At 35.5% G+C, this 19,091-nt stretch overlaps 6 protein-coding genes across 6 annotated transcripts in view; 2 read left to right on the forward strand and 4 right to left on the reverse strand.

The window, feature by feature from the left end:
- The window catches only part of LOC107473972 (pentatricopeptide repeat-containing protein At3g18020), a 2,273-nt gene extending 1,696 nt beyond the window's left edge, over positions 1-577 (forward strand). Inside the window, exons 2-4 of the mRNA XM_052257780.1 lie at positions 148-232; positions 326-414; positions 518-577. Of these exons, the coding sequence (XP_052113740.1) occupies positions 148-232; positions 326-414; positions 518-577 (234 nt within the window). The remainder of the gene's footprint in view (positions 1-147; positions 233-325; positions 415-517) is intronic.
- The window catches only part of LOC107473959 (pentatricopeptide repeat-containing protein At3g18020-like), a 39,787-nt gene extending 38,241 nt beyond the window's left edge, over positions 1-1,546 (reverse strand). The window contains exon 1 of the mRNA XM_052257485.1: positions 622-1,546. Within this exon, the coding sequence (XP_052113445.1) occupies positions 720-1,493 (774 nt within the window). The 5' untranslated portion in view covers positions 1,494-1,546 and the 3' untranslated portion in view covers positions 622-719. The remainder of the gene's footprint in view (positions 1-621) is intronic.
- LOC127744916 (pentatricopeptide repeat-containing protein At3g18020) lies at positions 1,547-2,776 on the reverse strand. Its single transcript, XM_052257781.1, has one exon. The coding sequence runs from the start codon at positions 2,774-2,776 to the stop codon at positions 1,547-1,549; it is 1,230 nt and encodes a 409-aa protein (XP_052113741.1).
- A 284-nt stretch (positions 2,777-3,060) lies between these two features.
- On the reverse strand, positions 3,061-6,744 carry LOC107473971 (serine/threonine-protein kinase BSK3-like). Its single transcript, XM_052257782.1, has 8 exons — positions 6,610-6,744; positions 5,713-5,861; positions 5,383-5,603; positions 5,069-5,265; positions 4,802-4,949; positions 4,592-4,744; positions 4,146-4,259; positions 3,061-3,377 (listed from the first exon to the last, which is right to left on the reverse strand). The coding sequence occupies exons 2-8, from the start codon at positions 5,792-5,794 to the stop codon at positions 3,132-3,134; spliced, it is 1,161 nt and encodes a 386-aa protein (XP_052113742.1). The 5' UTR covers positions 5,795-5,861; positions 6,610-6,744; the 3' UTR covers positions 3,061-3,131.
- A 3,413-nt stretch (positions 6,745-10,157) lies between these two features.
- Positions 10,158-11,609, reverse strand: LOC107473969 (gamma-soluble NSF attachment protein). The gene is made up of 4 exons (XM_016093561.3): positions 11,470-11,609; positions 11,261-11,340; positions 11,023-11,152; positions 10,158-10,448 (listed from the first exon to the last, which is right to left on the reverse strand). Exons 1-4 carry the CDS (start codon positions 11,566-11,568, stop codon positions 10,344-10,346), a joined length of 414 nt encoding a protein of 137 aa, XP_015949047.1. The 5' UTR covers positions 11,569-11,609; the 3' UTR covers positions 10,158-10,343.
- Positions 11,610-14,032: 2,423 nt separating this feature from the next.
- Positions 14,033-18,458, forward strand: LOC107473963 (serine/threonine-protein kinase BSK3-like). Its single transcript, XM_016093555.3, has 10 exons — positions 14,033-14,180; positions 14,290-14,510; positions 14,628-14,763; positions 15,835-15,968; positions 16,045-16,150; positions 16,291-16,376; positions 16,516-16,704; positions 16,762-16,914; positions 17,247-17,360; positions 18,129-18,458. Exons 1-10 carry the CDS (start codon positions 14,099-14,101, stop codon positions 18,372-18,374), a joined length of 1,467 nt encoding a protein of 488 aa, XP_015949041.1. The 5' UTR covers positions 14,033-14,098; the 3' UTR covers positions 18,375-18,458.
- Positions 18,459-19,091: the final 633 nt, after the last annotated feature.

Below are 19,091 nucleotides of genomic sequence, written 5' to 3' on the forward strand. Positions count from 1 at the left end.
GTAGTATTTTAGGCTGCAGATTGGAGTAGTGCTACTTCCCTTTATGAACAGGCTGGTAAAACAACATTATTTATTCATACCTTAAATTCTGATAATATAGATAGAGATGTATGAAAATTAAAGCATGTAACTCTTTAATTTTGGCAGCTAATCGATTTAGAGTTGCCAAGGATTATGAGAGATCAAAAGCAGCATATGAGAAAGCTTCCAAGGGACAAGAGATGCTTGCTTCGTATCCTTATTTATAACTGGTTGTTCTATAATCACTGTGAAAGGATTCTGTGTTTCTGTGTCCTTGACAAGTAAACCAGCCCTTGGGATGCAGCTAAGCACATGGAATCAGCTGCTAATATGGCAAAGGAACTCAGAAACTGGAGAGAAGTTGTGAGCTTCTCTCGAAAGGGCGTCGGAATTGTACATTGAGTGTGGGAGGCCACAACCTGCATCAGATGCTCTTGCAAAGGGAGCCCGGTATTGTTTGGTTTCTGTTTTCATTTTCAGTATTCTATGCTTTAAGGATTTTGTTAAAGAACAAGTGAAAACAAACAAAATGAACTTTATGGCTTGGAGATGCTGAATTATGTAAATGATATGTAGCTTTCTTTATTTAAAAATAATTACTTGTCCAAAGGCACAAATGTAGGATTGAAGCATGCAACATACATCAATTCAAGACGGTAGCAATCCCACCAAGGTCTAAAAAATGGCAGCACCATCCATCAAGTACCAAGTGAAGCTCTGTCATAGAGTGCTGACAAATTTCGATCTTCAAAATGATTGTGCGTCCTCACTTTGCCATGTAGCTTGTCAAGAATCCTCCATGTCACACAATCAGGTGTGAGTTTATTCATTTTTATCTCTCTAACAATATGGTAAGCCTCCCTTTTCAAACCTAGATTGCAAGCACAATTGATCACAATATTATAACTAAATATATTTGGAGACACCCCAGAATCTACCAGTTCATACAAAAAATGACAAGCTTCATTAAAGTTATTGGTGCGACAGAACCCTTTTAGAATTGCTGCATAAACAAAATTATCATGAATCCCTGAAGGCCATATAACATTATGCCAAAAATTCTTCGCTTCATCTATTTGGTTAGATTCACATAGACCATTTACCACAACAGTATAAGTGGTACTATCTGCAGTAATGCCATTACTTGCCATATTATTGAAGGCCCTCAATGCATCATTTGGCCTCTTTAGTTTGAATAGGCCTCGGAGAAAAGCATTATATGTCGCAACACTCGGTCTTACACCATTTTCAGGCATTACTTTATGGAGCAACTCAACAGCTTCATCAACTCTTGCAGTGTCCAATAAACCAGAAATTATAGTAGTGAAGGTCACAACATTGGGAGCGGAAAATTTACCACTCAACATGTCCTGTAATACCGTTAGAGCTTCATCAATCCTCCTCACCTTGCAAAATCCATTGATAACTGTGTTAAGTGTGATCACATCTGCATGACACTGGCTTTGAAGCATGAGCACAAGCACATTCAAGAGTTCTGTTGGATTATCCACAATACAAAGAGCTCTTAAATAGTGTTGTAAATCTTAGTCTTGTCGACGCCTTCCCTACTTAGCATGTGTTCAAGAACTTTCCTTGCCTTGTCCACATCCAGCACTTGGCAAAGAGCTTCCACCAACACCTTGTAGGTATGCTCAGAAAGCAAGAATCCGAATTCAGCTTCCTCTAATAACTGATAAGCTCTCATACAATCACCATCCTTGCTAAGCCCATGTATAATATAATTATAACATGCTACACTCGGAACTAATCCTCTCTTCCTCATTATATACACAATCCTAGCAGCCGCATGATACCTCCCAACCTTGCAGAGTGAATCTATCATCTGTCCATATGCAACATCCTCACACAAACTGCCCCCTAATGCAAACTCTTTGGCTATCCTAAACAATTCATTGAAGAACCCTCCCCTACACAGAGAATCAACCAGATTCGCAAAGGCTGCCATCTTCATCGAAGCCTCGCTTTCAACCCTCATCTTTTCCCACAACTGGCACATCATTCCCTTTACTCCATCTATATCCTTCTTCCTAAGAAACCCGCCGACTAAAACACTATAAGTCAAAGAATTTGCCGCAATACCACTATCAAGCATTTCATCAAACACCTTGCGGGCATCACCAATTCCACCAATTAAGCAGTACCCATTAATGAGAGTAGTATAAGAAACCACATTGGGGCAATGCCCTCTACCCTTCATGTCGAAGAACAGTATGTGAGCTTGTCGGGGTTGACCAAACCTGCAAAAGTGATCCATTAAGCGGTGATAGGTGACAATGGAGGGAACGAAGCCGTGGTTAGCTTGGATCAAAGAAAGGGCACAAGCCCAGGTTCGGTGCGGGGTTCGAGAGGGGAGGAGGCGGGAGAGGAGAACGTTGGAGGTGCGGTGGTCAGGGAGGAAGCCGGAGGAGAGGAAGAGGGAGAAGATGTTGTGGGCTTCATCGAAACAGTGGGCGTCACAGAGGGAGTGGATGATGGCGGCAAGGTTGCGGTTGTGGAAGGTGGTGGTGGAGTGGTGGTGTTGTCCATGTTGAATGGTGTGGTTGTGGATGGTGGTTGAGAATGGAAGAGAGGGGAGAACGAAGAAGGGTTTGGATTTACTATGGATGAGAAAGGTGGTGGTGCGTGATTGTATTGCATTGACACGCGATGAGCCAATGGACAGAGGCTCCTTTGGGGCATTTGGTCGAACAGGTTCTGTACTAACTTCACGTGAAATTAATAAAAAACTGCACATGAATTTTCATCATAAACACCCTTCTTTGTATGTGTCCTTGTCTGCATTTTTTTTCCTCCGTACTCTTCTTTATTTTATTCCTCTTTTTTTTTCCAAAAAGAAATATAAGGGCAAAAAAAAGAAAGAAGCAAAAAGTTGTGTTTAGTTAGAAAAATGATACCTAACTAGCAACAAAAAAATTTTTGACTCTTGACTCGGGCATCCATTCTTGTATTCACTCTTCATATTTTTTTACAAGTGCTCAATAGTAACAAGAATGTCATCCAATCATTTGTTTCTTGAATAATACATGATAATTATATGTGTATAAGTATAACCATTGCAATGAAACTGTGTTATGTACAAAACACACTCTTCATTTTTGTCCACTCCTTTTGGCTTCCAATGTTGTTCCCTCTTTGAGTGCTACTTGTGCTTCATGCTCCATTCCAAGTCCACCCAATGAAACATACTGAAGATAAGATGCAATGTGCCACAAAGGGGAAATCACTTGCGCTTGCATTGCATCGCCTAGTGCTTCCTGCGGCATTTCGCTCATGAGATAACACAAACTGCGACGCGCATGTACCGTTGGAGAAACCATTGTTCCGGCATCAATGAACTGAAAGTAACAGAGAAATCTATTTTGTTTAAAATAGCGATCAAGGTATGGTATTGTGATTTTTAACTTTTGAGGGACGAAACTGTAGAGAGGATATGCAAAACAATCATGGATTTGTTGCTATTATTGTTTCTCATTTGAATACAAGTTTTCACATATCATTTACCAAACTAATTTAATCTACTTTTGCACTAGATAAATAAGGTCTTACTCTAGTGATATATAACACAACAATATTTATGTCATTATGAGTGTGTGCATATATAGATCAAATAACAGAAAGGCTATGTTCTTGAATGTTACTCTATCTTGTTAATGAATATTTTAATTAAAAATCAAAAACTATTCATCATTATGTAAAGGGTTAATTGAAATTTACCTTATATGTACTTTAACTGCTAAACTTTAAAAATGTGCAAAAAGGACCCCTGAAAACATTGTGTTATGTGAAAATTGACCCTCTAAACTTTTCGACATATGCAACTGTGGCACCTTAAACTTTTGTTAACAACTGATGAAAAAAATTGTTAACATGGTTAATTTGCATATCTGGAGAAATTTAGAGTGTCAATTTGCACATTTTTAGAATTCAAGTATTAAAGTGCATGACATAAAGTTCTAAGGGCAAGGAAAAGTACAACTAACCCTTACATAAACTTCACATGAGCAAGGATATAACTTGCAATTGTATTATTCATAGTTCATTAAGGACTAAAAAAGAAAGGTAAGACAAATTTAGATGAATGAGCATCCCCATGAGAAATCTACCTGTGTATAGAACTCAATTGCAAGTCTAAAATCTTTCTGCCGGAAAGCCGCATCGCCTTTTTTCTTACAATTTAGCATGTCCTGCATTTGATCAGTCCACATCTGGAAAGATAACTGTAGCATCACAACAGAGAAAAACTCAAATTAGCACACGACAAAGAAACAAGGTAAAAGTTAAATAAAAAATTACATATTACTTAATAGTTTGTCTGAATAAGTCAATATAAAAAGAACACATGATGCTTTTGGTTTGCATTTTCATTTTAATTTTCAGTTTTTTTTATTTTCAGGATTTTGTGAAGAAAAAGAGAAACACGAGATGAAAACAGAACACTGGTTTCTCTTTTTTCTTCACAAAATCCTGAAAACAGAAAATATAAACCATAAGCACACTAAACTTTTTCCAAAACAATTTTAGAGGCATATAGCAAATTTAGATAGAGAACCTCATTTGCAATTCCCTCATCATCTTTATAGCCAAGTTTTTCCAAAACTTCATGAATGGCAGTCAGGTCCTTTCTTGAACAAGCTTCATCGAGCGGAGACAATGAAGCTAAAGTAGAACCATGCGGGATACCCATCAATTCATGTGAAGGAACCTAAAAGAAATAAAAAGATAACAGAAGAAATCAAATGAATGACAGTATTATACGAACCTCTGTCTCTTTCTGAAGAGGGGCCAAAGCAGCCACTAATGACTTCGGATTAGGCCTCTCTCTTGGTTCGTACTGTAAACATCGAGATGCCCAGCGCACCAACTCGGTTCCATCATCATCAGAAAACTGTCCTTCCAAGCAAGATGAATGTTATTCAGTTATTGGACAGTACTAATCCCATATTATGCACCAACAATGCACCAGGATTGACTCGTGACAAAGCAGATAAAAACAAAATAGTAAGCACTATATTAATTCAAGGCATACCAATTGGTTTTCCAATTATTAAAAGAGAAGAACAAATCATATGCATGAAACAAGCTATTACAATGGAAAAGGTGTTTTGCGAGTGTTTCGTTGGGCATGTATTCGGCTACAAGCAACCTCTCTTCGCCTTCACAACAACAACCAAGTAAATTCGCTAATCTTTGGTGACGAAGCTGGCCAACAGATCTAGCTTCCTCCTGAAGTTACAAAATGAAATTATCCTTATTAACTAAAATTGAGACCAATACCATGTGAGGATTGAAAGTTACAGTGTGTGGTTTTAGAATCCACTAAGAAAGAAAGGTAACATTTACCAAAAACTGCCGAGAATCGGGCCAAGCATTCCTATTGAACCTCTTAACAGCAATCCTCATTTGATTCTCCAACTTCCCTTTATACACAACATTTGGAGCCTTCTCTCCATGTTCAGATACTATATTCTGAACAGAGAAACCGGATGTCGCATTCTTAAGTTGCTCAAATGTATATTCGCGAAATGCAGGCCCATTATCGGCTTCACTTCTATCTTCATTTCCTGGAAAAGAAAACATTACATTAAACATCTATGAACCACAATTTCTTGAAATTACTGAGCAGAACATAATGCACCATAATATTATTAACAGTGTATTATTGTTACCTACCAGTATGCGGAACTTCAATAACAGATGTCTTAACTTGTGAATTTACGCAGCACGGCACGAGGCTGGAGAACTGAATCCCCATTTTGATTCACTAAAATAATAATATTTGAAGTTATGACAACCTCTTCCACTTTCAATTATTTGAATTTCTGTATATATCAAAAAAAAAAACATATGCAGCTGCAAATTTTGGAGCAAGAAATGCCTGTAACTCACATTAAAAAAAAAATCCTTGTTTAAGGTTTAAAGGGTTTAAAAGAGCATAGCCTTTGATCACTCTCAAGCAACTAAAACAAAGTCATCAAACACTAGCATCAAGAACCATTTTCACAATTAACAAGAAGAGAAGACAATGATCAGAACAACAAAAAAAAAAATACTCAACAAATGTAAAGCTGCTTCATTTAAGAAGGGAATATGATAGTACTTTTCATTATTTTTTGTACATTTTTCGTTTCGTTGGGTTGGTGAAGAGAATTGAAGATGTCACATACATAGAAACACAAAGTAATAACAAAATCATCACAAAGCAATAATCCCAAATCCATATGATCTTTAAATACTACACAACCAAACAACTAAGCAATTTTAGTATTTAAAGCTAAAAGGTAAATAAAAAGGACATCCATCATAGATGAAACATTTAAATGCATTTCATAAAAGTTAGGGGGAGAAATCATAAACACACAAAAGCTGAATATTTAGCTTCACATGACAGCATAGTATCTAAGCATCTATTTGCATCTAGCTTTCAATTTTTTTTCTCTTATTTCACTTTCTCCCTTTTTCTCTCCGAGTCAACTCAATAGTATAGTTAGAAAATGCACCTAAAGTCTTTTCCATTTTTTCTACTTTGCCAAACTAAACAATGAATAAAGCAGCACTTTTTGAACCTACCCAAAAAGCAATTTCACCTTTGAAATTCTTCTTCAGTTCTTCTTCAATGGCAGTGAGAAAAAAAAGTTGACTCCTTCTTTTCTCCTCTCTCTTACCTAGACCAAATCAAAAGCTTTTGCGAGATCCACATTTTCTTCCCAGAAAACAAAAGAGAAAAATAATAATAAAACCAGGAAAATTGTCTGAATTTTTCAAAGTTCAAGTCTTTTTCTCGATCCAATCAAACCCCCATTTATCATTTTCCTCGGAAAACTTGGGATTTTCTTCTTTTGTTTCCTCCAAAACCCAACAATTCTTCAACCCAGATCAAGTAAAATATTAAAACCCAATTTTTTAAGTATAAAAAAATTTTCGTTTTTTAAATGGAAGAAAATCAATAAAGGAAGAATGAAAACTCTAGCTGAACTGATCAACTTTGTGAGAAGCACAAAATCTATAAAGAAAAATGATGGTGAGTGATGACGAAACTAGGCTTCTCAATTTTATTTTATTGGCCCTTTCATTTGGAATAAAATTATAGGCCATGGATTCCTTAATCCTATATTTTTGTAGGAGTATCATTAACCTTCATAAAAATAATTACAAAATATACTCCATTTTTTTTTTTGAAAAAGTTACTAATTTTATTTTGATCCTTTCAATTATTGATTTTTTAACTTTGTCCCTTTTCTCTTTTTTTGAGTACGAAAAACGGAGAGAAATTAGAGTTCTTGGAGAGCATCAACAAGATTGAAGAAATCTCCTTCCAAAATAGAGTGTGGATTGAAAAACCTAACTCTGCCCTCCCCTTTCTTTTTGATTTCAGAGGCATTGAGAGAATAGAAGTAGTTAGGGTTTCATTCAACTTCAATCCTGCCATTCTCATCCTCTTCCTCTGCTGCAAATTTTGTACGCCTCCGCCACCGCCGCTCCCTGCTTCTTTCATTCTTACATTAGAAGCATTCAGAGAAGAAAAGGTCCGCTAGGGTTTTCATACAATTTCAATTGCTGCATTTCTCTCTTCCTCTTCCTCTGCTGCACATCTCACAGGCATATTCTCGCCGCCGTAACCTGCGACTGCCGCCGCGCTAGCTGCCGCCGCCGCGCAAGACTGCTGACAGACATTCTCAAGGATGACAGCAATTCTAACTCTGTATGTTCTCTAGTAATTTGTTTCCCTGTCTCCTTATTTTTGCAGCCTTCCCCAATTAAATCTTGGTTAATTTGCTATTATCATTGTGATCTTATTGGTGTTGTGGTTTGATCCTTGATGCGCTTTCTCTGTTTTTTGGCGTTCGATTAGGAATTCGTGCAATCTTTTCATGGGAACATGTGCGATGATGATGCCTTGAAAGTCATCAAGTTGGGGATTCCTGGTTGATTTTGTTGAAGCCATTATGGAGGTAGTTCCATCCAATTTGATCACATCTCAGGATAAAGACTGCAATTTTGTAACTTTTAATTTGATTCCATATTCCAGACAGCTTATACTGTCTAAAGTCTTCGATATTTCTTTATGCCTATGCAGATCTTGCATTTTTTTTATATTAAAAGCAAAGTTTTTGAAAGAAGTTAGTTGCTATTTAAAAACATTGCAACTTTTTCATGTGAGGTTGTTAGAAAATACTACGTGATTTCACATAATTTTGTGCCCAACAAACTCAAGGTTACCCTGTGAAATTCTTAGTGTTTGTTTGGCTTTTGTTCTTGTTTTCTGTTTCTGCTTTCAGTTTTTAGGACTCTAGGAAGAAGTGGTAAAACATGAAACGAAAATAGAAAACACCATCTTGATAAATAGTGTATAGTTTCTGCTGAGTGAGTGGTGAAAATGTTGCTTGACAAATGGTTTTTATCCCAAACTGAAAAGCTACTTGTTCATCATGCATGATCTTGTTAACTAAAATAAATATTGCTAATTGTGTTCTCTCCGTTCTCCTACTTATAACTACAGGATAAGCCAGCTTTCATATTCTGTGTCGAAGACAGAGCACTCTTTTTTTTGAAGAGCAACTTTTTTATTGTTTTGGTAAACTTATCCAGGATTCAAGAGCCGCGTTAAGTTCTTTAGTATTCTTGATCCAACAAGACCCTGTAATTATGTTTCTGAAATCTCTGATGCTGGATTTCTTGGTCCTCTTTTCAAGGTATTATTTCTGACCTTGTATCTCTCTTTGGTTTTACACCTATGATTGACTAGTTCTTGATCGAAGTTTATTACACATTTTGTAAAATACATTCCAGGTTACCATGGAAGAACATCCAACTGAAGCTTTCACAAACACATCAGCGGATAAGTGTTGGGAAATAATTCTTGACAGACTAAACGCTGAGATCGAGAGGTGTAAGAGTCTAGGTGAACAAGAACTCCCTCCCTTGGAGGTTTTGCAAAGCATTAATGGTCATAAAATGTTCGGATTCCTTAATCCATCCATTATTCAGGTAACGCTATCTCAAATATTGAATATCTTTTCAGCCACTGAGGAAGTTATGATCTAACTTCTGAAGTTTTAATCAATTCTGGCAAACAATTTCAGGCCATTGAAGCTCAAGATCCCAATCATCAATGTGTAGAGTACTGGCATCACAAAGAACTTTCCTCTGAACCTTCAGGCAGTGGAAATGATGCCTCTAAGTGCTCAAATGGTTCAAGCAACTCTCTGGGTGATGTCAAGACCAAACTTTTCGGCTTCAATTTGATAAAGCAGGAGCAAGAAGATAACATAGAAGGACATTTTTGTTCATTTGAAGAGATGAAGTCATTGCTACAAGGATTCCTAAAAAAGGCCAGTCCTGCCGAGTTGAGTGCAATGCTCAAGTTATTTAGCTCTGATTCACAAGTTACTCAATGGAGAGCGGCATTCGTAGCGTTGATCGAAGAGATCCAGAAAGGTTGTAGATAAAAGAAGAATAAGATCTCTCTAGTCATTTTTCAATTTATTCAGTAGTTAGGTCCATTCATAACTAAACTGAAGAAAATTCTGGGTAAGGCCAAGATATAAAATTTTCTTTTGTTCCTAGTAATAGAGTGAACTTGTTAGTTAGAGGTGGCTAATGCTATTAAACACACATTGTAGTTGCTTGTGCCTTTGTCACATTTATACTTTTCTTTTTTATATTTATATTTTTCTTTTTAAGCTAGCTTTTGGTGTCAATTAGGCTTTATTGATTTCATCCTTACTGATCTCCATTTATCTCTAAATTTCTGTATATAAACAGAAAAAGAAATGTTGCTGATATATAAATGATGATTGATATCAATAGAAACAATACATGGAGAACTTTGCTCCTCAAATAATGTGTTTCACTTTCAACCCTTGTGTTGTAATTATTCTATAATTAGTACATATTTGTTTATATTAGGATAGATTTGGTGCAGATTTGTTTTGAATAGCTTTTATTACCTGTTATTTTCTTTCCTTAATTAGGTTGTAAATAATCTTTATATTCTGTATGTAATCACTCTTTAAGTGAAACAATTCAGGAATAATATTTAAAAATCTTCTTTTCAAGTCCTTGGCTACTCTCTTTTAAGTTCATATTTCAGTATTGTTCTCCTACAGGGCCTAGTATACCAAGACATGTTTATAAAGCATAGCATTCACAATTTTTGTCACCTTTACATTGAATAAGATTGAACACTTGGTACACTTGGTGCACCAATCCTCTTTTTAAGTTTCATTGTTCTTAAGATCAAAATATTCTTATGGTACGTCAGAAACGAAAAATTAATAAAAGAAATGTGGCCCGGAGAATTGTTAAGTGAGGTCATTTTCATCTAGAGGCTGGTCTTCCTGTCTGGCAGTGTTACCCTTCAATGCACTCACATCTCCTGTTGGCAGTTTCCTTGCTAGCCTAATCATCTGTAGAATTCAAAACTCACATACTAAGTTTCATACAAAGGCTAGTTCACATCACAAGAATTGTGCCACAAGCTCTTACTTCTTACCACTCAGTATGCTTACATTAGAAATCAATGTAATTAGGGACAGGGTAACAAAATATATAGTGAAAAATAAGTAATATCCCGAATTAATTTCTAAGAAAATTTGTAGCCAAATATTTTGTTCTTCAAATATTTTAATCGGTCTTAACATCAAACTGTTCATTAATATAGAAGAACTAATACGAGGATTTTAAAAATTTTTAGCAACTGTTGTGTCTTTGTTACATAATAATAGGGATCGATTTGTCTAACCTTTTACCAAAATTTGACGTCTAATAAAATAAAAGGTTAAAGCCTGATTTGGTAATTAAAATTTGTTGAGGATTAAAAATCTTTTAGAAACTGATATCGGTATTACACTCTAAAAAATTGATTCTCTGATGTATGAATTTTCTGACTGAATAGTTATTAGAACTTCTTCTAAAACCACCTTGTATGAAATCTGAATATGATCATACACAGGAAATGTAATATATACAAACTTAGGTTACCGAGTGGTCAAGATTTGAAATGCTGCTCGATTGGGCGATACGTTTGATTTCTTCAATGTCTCCATCTGAGTATGCAGCAAGGAGATTGCTAGCACAGCGATTCTGGTCACTTTTGCAAAAAGCATCAATCCTAGACACACCACACAACCATATTATCCATAGATATTAATAATTGATTAAAGTGACATTCAATCTTTTATAGTAAAGGAAACTAACAAGAGAGGAGGCAGAAACTCACTGAGAGCAGTCATTATAACACATCTCTGCTTGCTTGTAGTCATTAGTATAAAGGTAGATAATAATTGCACTGAGATATGCCTGCATTTATGAGCATCTCTGTTAGAGGAATTTTTCCCTAAAAATAACAAGCAAATTCCATCACAGCAACATACAATATATATACAGTTACAGTTCAAATGCAGAATGCAAAATTAAATCAATCCTAACCTTGCACTGGCTATTGGTAGCATTACACTTGGAAGCTGCTAAGCCGAACTTCAATTGGAGAGGCGCAGCGTCCAAATACCTTTGTGTTACAGAAAACATACCCCGGAAAATGTTGCAAAATCAGCATTCAAGGAAAATTGAATGAAAATTTTGAGATAGCGTTACCTGAATAATGGATGGCTTAAGGAATCTGACCATTATGTGAAATCACGTAGTATTTTCTAACAACCTCACATGAAAAAGTTGCAATGTTTTTAAATAGCAACTAACTTCTTTCAAAAACTTCGCTTTTAATATAAAAAAATGCAAGATCTGCATAGGCATAAAGAAATATCGAAGACTTTAGACAGTATAAGCTGTCTGGAATATGGAATCAAATTAAAAGTTACAAAATTGCAGTCTTTATCCTGAGATGTGATCAAATTGGATGGAACTACCTCCATAATGGCTTCAACAAAATCAACCAGGAATCCCTAACTTGATGACTTTCAAGGCATCATCATCGCACAGGTTCCCATGAAAAGATTGCACGAATTCCTAATCGAACGCCAAAAAACAGAGAAAGCGCATCAAGCATCAAACCACAACACCAATAAATCACAACGATAATAGCAAATTAACCAAGATTTAATTGGGGAAGGCTGCAAAAATAAGGAGACAGGGAAATAGATTACTAGAGAACATACAGAGTTAGAATTGCTGTCATCCTTGAGAATGTCTGTCAGCAGTCTTGCGCGGCGGCGGCAGCTAGCGCGGCGGCAGTCGCAGGTTACGGCGGCGAGAATATGCCTGTGAGATGTGCAGCAGAGGAAGAGGAAGAGAGAAATGCAGGAATTGAAATTGTATGAAAACCCTAGCGGACCTTTTCTTCTCTGAATGCTTCTAATGTAAGAATGAAAAGAAGCAGGGAGCGGCGGCGGCGGAGGCGTACGAAATTTGCAGCAGAGGAAGAGGATGAGAATGGCAGGATTGAAGTTGAATGAAACCCTAGCTACTTCTCTTCTCTCAATGCCTCTGAAATCAAAAAGAAAGGGGAGGGCAGAGTTAGGTTTTTCAATCCACACTCTATTTTGGAAGGAGATTTCTTCAATCTTGTTGATGCTCTCCAAGAACTCTAATTTCTCTCCGTTTTTCGTACTCAAAAAAAGAGAAAAGGGACAAAGTTAAAAAATCAATAATTGAAAGGATCAAAATAAAATTAGTAACTTTTTCAAAAAAAAATGGAGTATATTTTGTAATTATTTTTATGAAGGTTAATGATACTCCTACAAAAATACAGGATTAAGGAATCTATGGCCTTAATTTTATTCCAAATGAAAGGGCCAATAAAATAAAATTGAGAAGCCTAGTTTCATCATCACTCACCATCATTTTTCTTTATACATTTTGTGCTTCTCACAAAGTTGATCAGTTCAGCTAGAGTTTCATTCTTCCTTTATTGATTTTCTTCAATTTAAAAAACGAAAATTTTTTTATACTTAAAAAATCAGGTTTTAATATTTTACTTGATCTGGGTTAAAGAATTGTTGGGTTTTGGAGGAAACAAAAGAAGAAAATCCCAAGTTTTCCGAGGAAAATGATAAATGGGGGTTTGATTGGATCGAGAAAAAGACTTGAACTTTGAAAAATTCAGACAATTTTCCTGGTTTTATTATTATTTTTCTCTTTTGTTTTCTGGGAAGAAAATGTGGATCTCGTAAAAGCTTTTGATTTGGTCTAGGTAAGAGAGAGGAGAAAAGAAGGAGTCAACTTTTTTTTCTCACTGCCATTGAAGAAGAACTGAAGAAGAATTTCAAAGGTGAAATTGCTTTTTGGGTAGGTTTAAAAAGTGCTGCTTTATTCATTGTTTAGTTTGGCAAAGTAGAAAAAATGGAAAAGACTTTAGGTGCATTTTCTAACTATACTATTGAGTTGACTCGAAGAGAAAAAAGGAGAAAGTGAAATAAGAGAAAAAAAATTGAAAGCTAGATGCAAATAGATGCTTAGATACTATGCTGTCATGTGAAGTTAAATATTCAGCTTCTGTGTGTTTATGATTTCTCCCCCTAACTTTTATGAAATGCATTTAAATGTTTCATCTATGATGGATGTCCTTTTTATTTACCTTTTAGCTTTAAATACTAAAATTGCTTAGTTGTTTGGTTGTGTAGTATTCAAAGATCATATGGAGTTGGGATTATTGTTTTGTGATAATTTTGTTATTACTTTGTGTTTCTATGTATGTGACATCTTCAATTCTCTTCACCAACCCAACGAAACGAAAAATGTACAAAAAATAATGAAACGTACTATCATATTCCCTTCTTAAATGAAGCAGCTTTACATTTGTTGAGTATTTTTTTATGTTGTTCTGATCATTGTCTTCTCTTCTTGTTAATTGTGAAAATGGGTTCTTGATGCTAGTGCTTGATGACTTTGTTTTAGTTGCTTGAGAGTGATCAAAGGCTATGCTCTTTTAAACCCTTTAAACCTTAAACAAGGATTTTTTTTTTAATGTGAGTTACAGGCATTTCTTGCTCCAAAATTTGCAGCTGCATATGTTTTTTTTTTGGATATATACAGAAATTCAAATAATTGAAAATGGAAGAGGTTGTCATAACTTCAAATATTATTATTTTAGTGAATCAAAATGGGGATTCAGTTCTCCAGCCTCGTGCCGTGCTGCGTAAATTCACAAGTTAAGGCATCTGTTATTGAAGTTCCGCATACTGGTAGGTAACAATAATACACTGTTAATAATATTATGGTGCATTATGTTCTGCTCAGTAATTTCAAGAAATTGTGGTTCATGGATGTTTAATGTAATGTTTTCTTTTCCAGGAAATGAAGATAGAAGTGAAGCCGATAATGGGCCTGCATTTCGCGAATATACATTTGAGCAACTTAAGAATGCGACATCCGGTTTCTCTGTTCAGAATATAGTATCTGAACATGGAGAGAAGGCTCCAAATGTTGTGTATAAAGGGAAGTTGGAGAATCAAATGAGGATTGCTGTTAAGAGGTTCAATAGGAATGCTTGGCCCGATTCTCGGCAGTTTTTGGTAAATGTTACCTTTCTTTCTTAGTGGATTCTAAAACCACACACTGTAACTTTCAATCCTCACATGGTATTGGTCTCAATTTTAGTTAATAAGGATAATTTCATTTTGTAACTTCAGGAGGAAGCTAGATCTGTTGGCCAGCTTCGTCACCAAAGATTAGCGAATTTACTTGGTTGTTGTTGTGAAGGCGAAGAGAGGTTGCTTGTAGCCGAATACATGCCCAACGAAACACTCGCAAAACACCTTTTCCATTGTAATAGCTTCTTTCATGCATATGATTTGTTCTTCTCTTTTAATAATTGGAAAACCAATTGGTATGCCTTGAATTAATATAGTGCTTACTATTTTGTTTTTATCTGCTTTATCACGAGTCAATCCTGGTGCATTGTTGGTGCATAATATGGGATTAGTACTGTCCAATAACTGAATAACATTCATCTTGCTTGGAAGGACAGTTTTCTGATGATGATGGAACCGAGTTGGTGCGCTGGGCATCTCGATGTTTACAGTACGAACCAAGAGAGAGGCCTAATCCGAAGTCATTAGTGGCTGCTTTGGCCCCTCTTCAGAAAGAGACAGAGGTTGGTATAATACTGTCATTCATTTGATTTCTTCTGTTATCTTTTTATTTCTTTTAGGTTCCTTCACATGAATTGATGGGTATTCCGCATGGTTCTACTTTAGCTTCATTGTCTCCGCTCGATGAAGCTTGTTCAAGAAAAGACCTGACTGCCATTCATGAAGTTTTGGAAAAACTTGGCTATAAAGATGATGAGGGAATTGCAAATGAGGTTCTCTATCTAAATTTAGGAAGCTAGATCTGTTGGCCAGCTTCGTCACCAAAGATTAGCGAATTTACTTGGTTGTTGTTGTGAAGGCGAAGAGAGGTTGCTTGTGGCCGAATACATGCCCAACGAAACACTCGCAAAACACCTTTTCCATTGTAATAGCTTCTTTCATGATATGATTTGTTCTTTTTTTTTTAATAATTGGAAAACCAATTGGTATGCCTTGAATTAATATAGTGCTTACTATTTTGTTTTTATCTGCTTTGTCACGAGTCAATCCTGGTGCATTGTTGGTGCATAATATGGGATTAGTACTGTCCAATAACTGAATAACATTCATCTTGTTAAGAAAATTAGGTTTTGTACTGTCAAAATACAAAATAGCACTCAAACTACAAAAAGTCATAAGTAAATCTTCCCAAAGAATTATGCTAGCTTCAATATTTGATGATTATCCTGTTTTCTGGTGATGGTTTTCATGAACATACTGCTGAGTCTATGATATGCGAAATAATTGATGTTTGTCTCTATATCAGGGGAAACTCAACCGATGAAATGGCCAATGCGACTGAGAGTTGTTCTACATCTTGCAAAAGCTCTGGAATACTGCACGAGCAAAGGACGTACGCTCTATCATGACCTTAATGCATATAGAGTTCTATTTGACGAGGTAAAATTTTGTGTCTTCCTTGTGTATGTGTCTAATGTAATTAAATTAATACAAATCCTGTGTTAGAATTTTGCAGGATGGTAATCCTAGGCTTTCAACTTTTGGCCTTATGAAGAATAGTAGGGATGGGAAAAGTTATAGCACGAATTTAGCATTTACCCCTCCTGAGTATCTCAGAACTGGTATGCCATTTTTCTTCAGTAGTAGCATTGTGTTGATATTAAATTGAAAAATCAGTCTTTTCATTTTAGAATATATGATCATTAATCGTTTGTAAGAGTAGGATGATAACAAAATTTTAATAACTACTTTTCTTCTGTAGGTAGAGTAACACCAAAAAGTGTAATATATAGCTTTGGAACTCTTTTGCTTGACATTCTGAGTGGGAAGCATATCCCTCCAAGTCATGTAAGTCAGGTTACTTTAGGGAAAATCGTGCCATTGAAGATTGCACAATTTTATTTCTTTATATATCCTTTGGTGTGTAAACTTGAATATTATATGTAATGTGACAAGTATCTCTAATTTTTTGAAAATGTTGGAGCAGGCTCTTGATTTGATTCGAGACAGAAATCTTCAGATGCTGACGGATTCTTGCTTGGAAGGACAGTTTTCTGATGATGATGGAACCGAGTTGGTGCGCTGGGCATCTCGATGTTTACAGTACGAACCAAGAGAGAGGCCTAATCCGAAGTCATTAGTGGCTGCTTTGGCCCCTCTTCAGAAAGAGACAGAGGTTGGTATAATACTGTCATTCATTTGATTTCTTCTGTTATCTTTTTATTTCTTTTAGGTTCCTTCACATGAATTGATGGGTATTCCGCATGGTTCTACTTTAGCTTCATTGTCTCCGCTCGGTGAAGCTTGTTCAAGAAAGGACCTGACTGCCATTCATGAAGTTTTGGAAAAACTTGGCTATAAAGATGATGAGGGAATTGCAAATGAGGTTCTCTATCTAAATTTGCTATATGCCTCTAAAATTGTTTTGGAAAAAGTTTAGTGTGCTTATGGTTTATATTTTCTGTTTTCAGGATTTTGTGAAGAAAAAAGAGAAATCAGTGTTCTGTTTTCATCTCGTGTTTCTCTTTTTCTTCACAAAATCCTGAAAATAAAAAACACTAAAAATTAAAATGAAAATGCAAACCAAAAGCATCATCTGTTCTTTTTATATTGACTTATTCAGACAAACTATTAAGTAATATGTAATTTTTTATTTAACTTTTACCTTGTTTCTTTGTCGTGTGCTAATTTGAGTTTTTCTCTGTTGTGATGCTACAGTTATCTTTCCAGATGTGGACTGATCAAATGCAGGACATGCTAAATTGTAAGAAAAAAGGCGATGCGGCTTTCCGGCAGAAAGATTTTAGACTTGCAATTGAGTTCTATACACAGGTAGATTTCTCATGGGGATGCTCATTCATCTAAATTTGTCTTACCTTTCTTTTTTAGTCCTTAATGAACTATGAATAATAAAATTGCAAGTTATATCCTTGCTCATGTGAAGTTTACGTAAGGGTTAGTTGTACTTTTCCTTGCCCTTAGAACTTTATGTCATGCACTTTAATACTTGAATTCTAAAAATGTGCAAATTGACACTCTAAATTTCTCCAGATATGCAAATTAACCATGTTAACAATTTTTTTCATCAGTTGTTAACAAAAGTTTAAGGTGCCATAGTTGCATATTTCGAAAAGTTTAGAGGGTCAATTTTCACATAACACAATGTTTTCAGGGGTCCTTTTTGCACATTTTTAATGTTTAGCAGTTAAAGTACATATAAGGTAAATTTCAATTAACCCTTTACATAATGATGAATAGTTTTTTATTTTTAATTAAAATATTCATTAACAAGATAGAGTAACATTCAAGAACATAGCCTTTCTGTTATTTGATCTATATATGCACACACACATAATGACATAAATATTGTTGTGTTATATATCACTAGAGTAAGACCTTATTTATCTAATGCAAAAGTAGATTAAATTAGTTTGGTAAATGATATGTGAAAACTTGTATTCAAATGAGAAACAATAATAGCAACAAATCCATGATTGTTTTGCATATCCTCTCTACAGTTTCGTCCCTCAAAAGTTAGAAATCACAATACCATACATTGATCGCTATTTTAAACAAAATAGATTTCTCTGTTACTTTCAGTTCATTGATGCTGGAACAATGGTTTCTCCAACGGTACATGCGCGTCGCAGTTTGTGTTATCTCATGAGCGAAATGCCGCAGGAAGCACTAGGCGATGCAATGCAAGTGCAAGTGATTTCCCCTTTGTGGCACATTGCATCTTATCTTCAGTATGTTTTATTGGGTGAACTTGGAATGGAGCATGAAGCACAAGTAGCACTCAAAGAGGGAACAACATTGGAAGCCAAAAGGAGTGGACAAAAATGAAGAGTGTGTTTTGTACATAACACAGTTTCATTGCAATGGTTATACTTATACACATATAATTATCATGTATTATTCAAGAAACAAATGATTGGATGATGAGTGTAATTGGTGATTGAACACCCTTACCCCTTTTTATTGGGTAGGCTTGGATGTTGGTTAAGTTCTTATCCATGATTTGATTTGATTAATGATGGAGCATTAATACAAACTCAGCATCATTTTATTTCTTTAATAACAGGAAGGAAAAAAACTGTGAAATGTGAAAATGTTCATTCTTGTTACTATTGAGCACTTGTAAAAAAATATGAAGAGTGAATACATGAATGGATGCCCGAGTCAAGAGTCAATTTTTTTTTGTTGCCAGTTAGGTATCATTTTTCTAACTAAACACAACTTTTTGCTTCTTTCTTTTTTTTGCCCTTATTTTTCTTTTTGGAAAAAAAAAAAGAGGAATAAAACAAGGAAGAGTACGGAGGAAAAAAATGCAGACAAGGACACATACAAAGAAGGGTGTTTTTGATGAAAATTCATGTGCAGTTTTTTATTAATTTCACATGAAGTTAGTACAGAACCTGTTCGACCAAATGCCCCAAAGGAGCCTCTGTCCATTGGCTCATCGCGTGTCAATGCAATGCAATCACGCACCACCACCTTTCTCATCCATAGTAAATCCAAACCCTTCTTCGTTCTCCCCTCTCTTCCATTCTCAACCACCAT

This window comes from Arachis duranensis, chromosome 2 (genome assembly GCF_000817695.3).
Source record: "Arachis duranensis cultivar V14167 chromosome 2, aradu.V14167.gnm2.J7QH, whole genome shotgun sequence".
In the NCBI taxonomy this organism is placed as follows: domain Eukaryota; kingdom Viridiplantae; phylum Streptophyta; class Magnoliopsida; order Fabales; family Fabaceae; genus Arachis; species Arachis duranensis.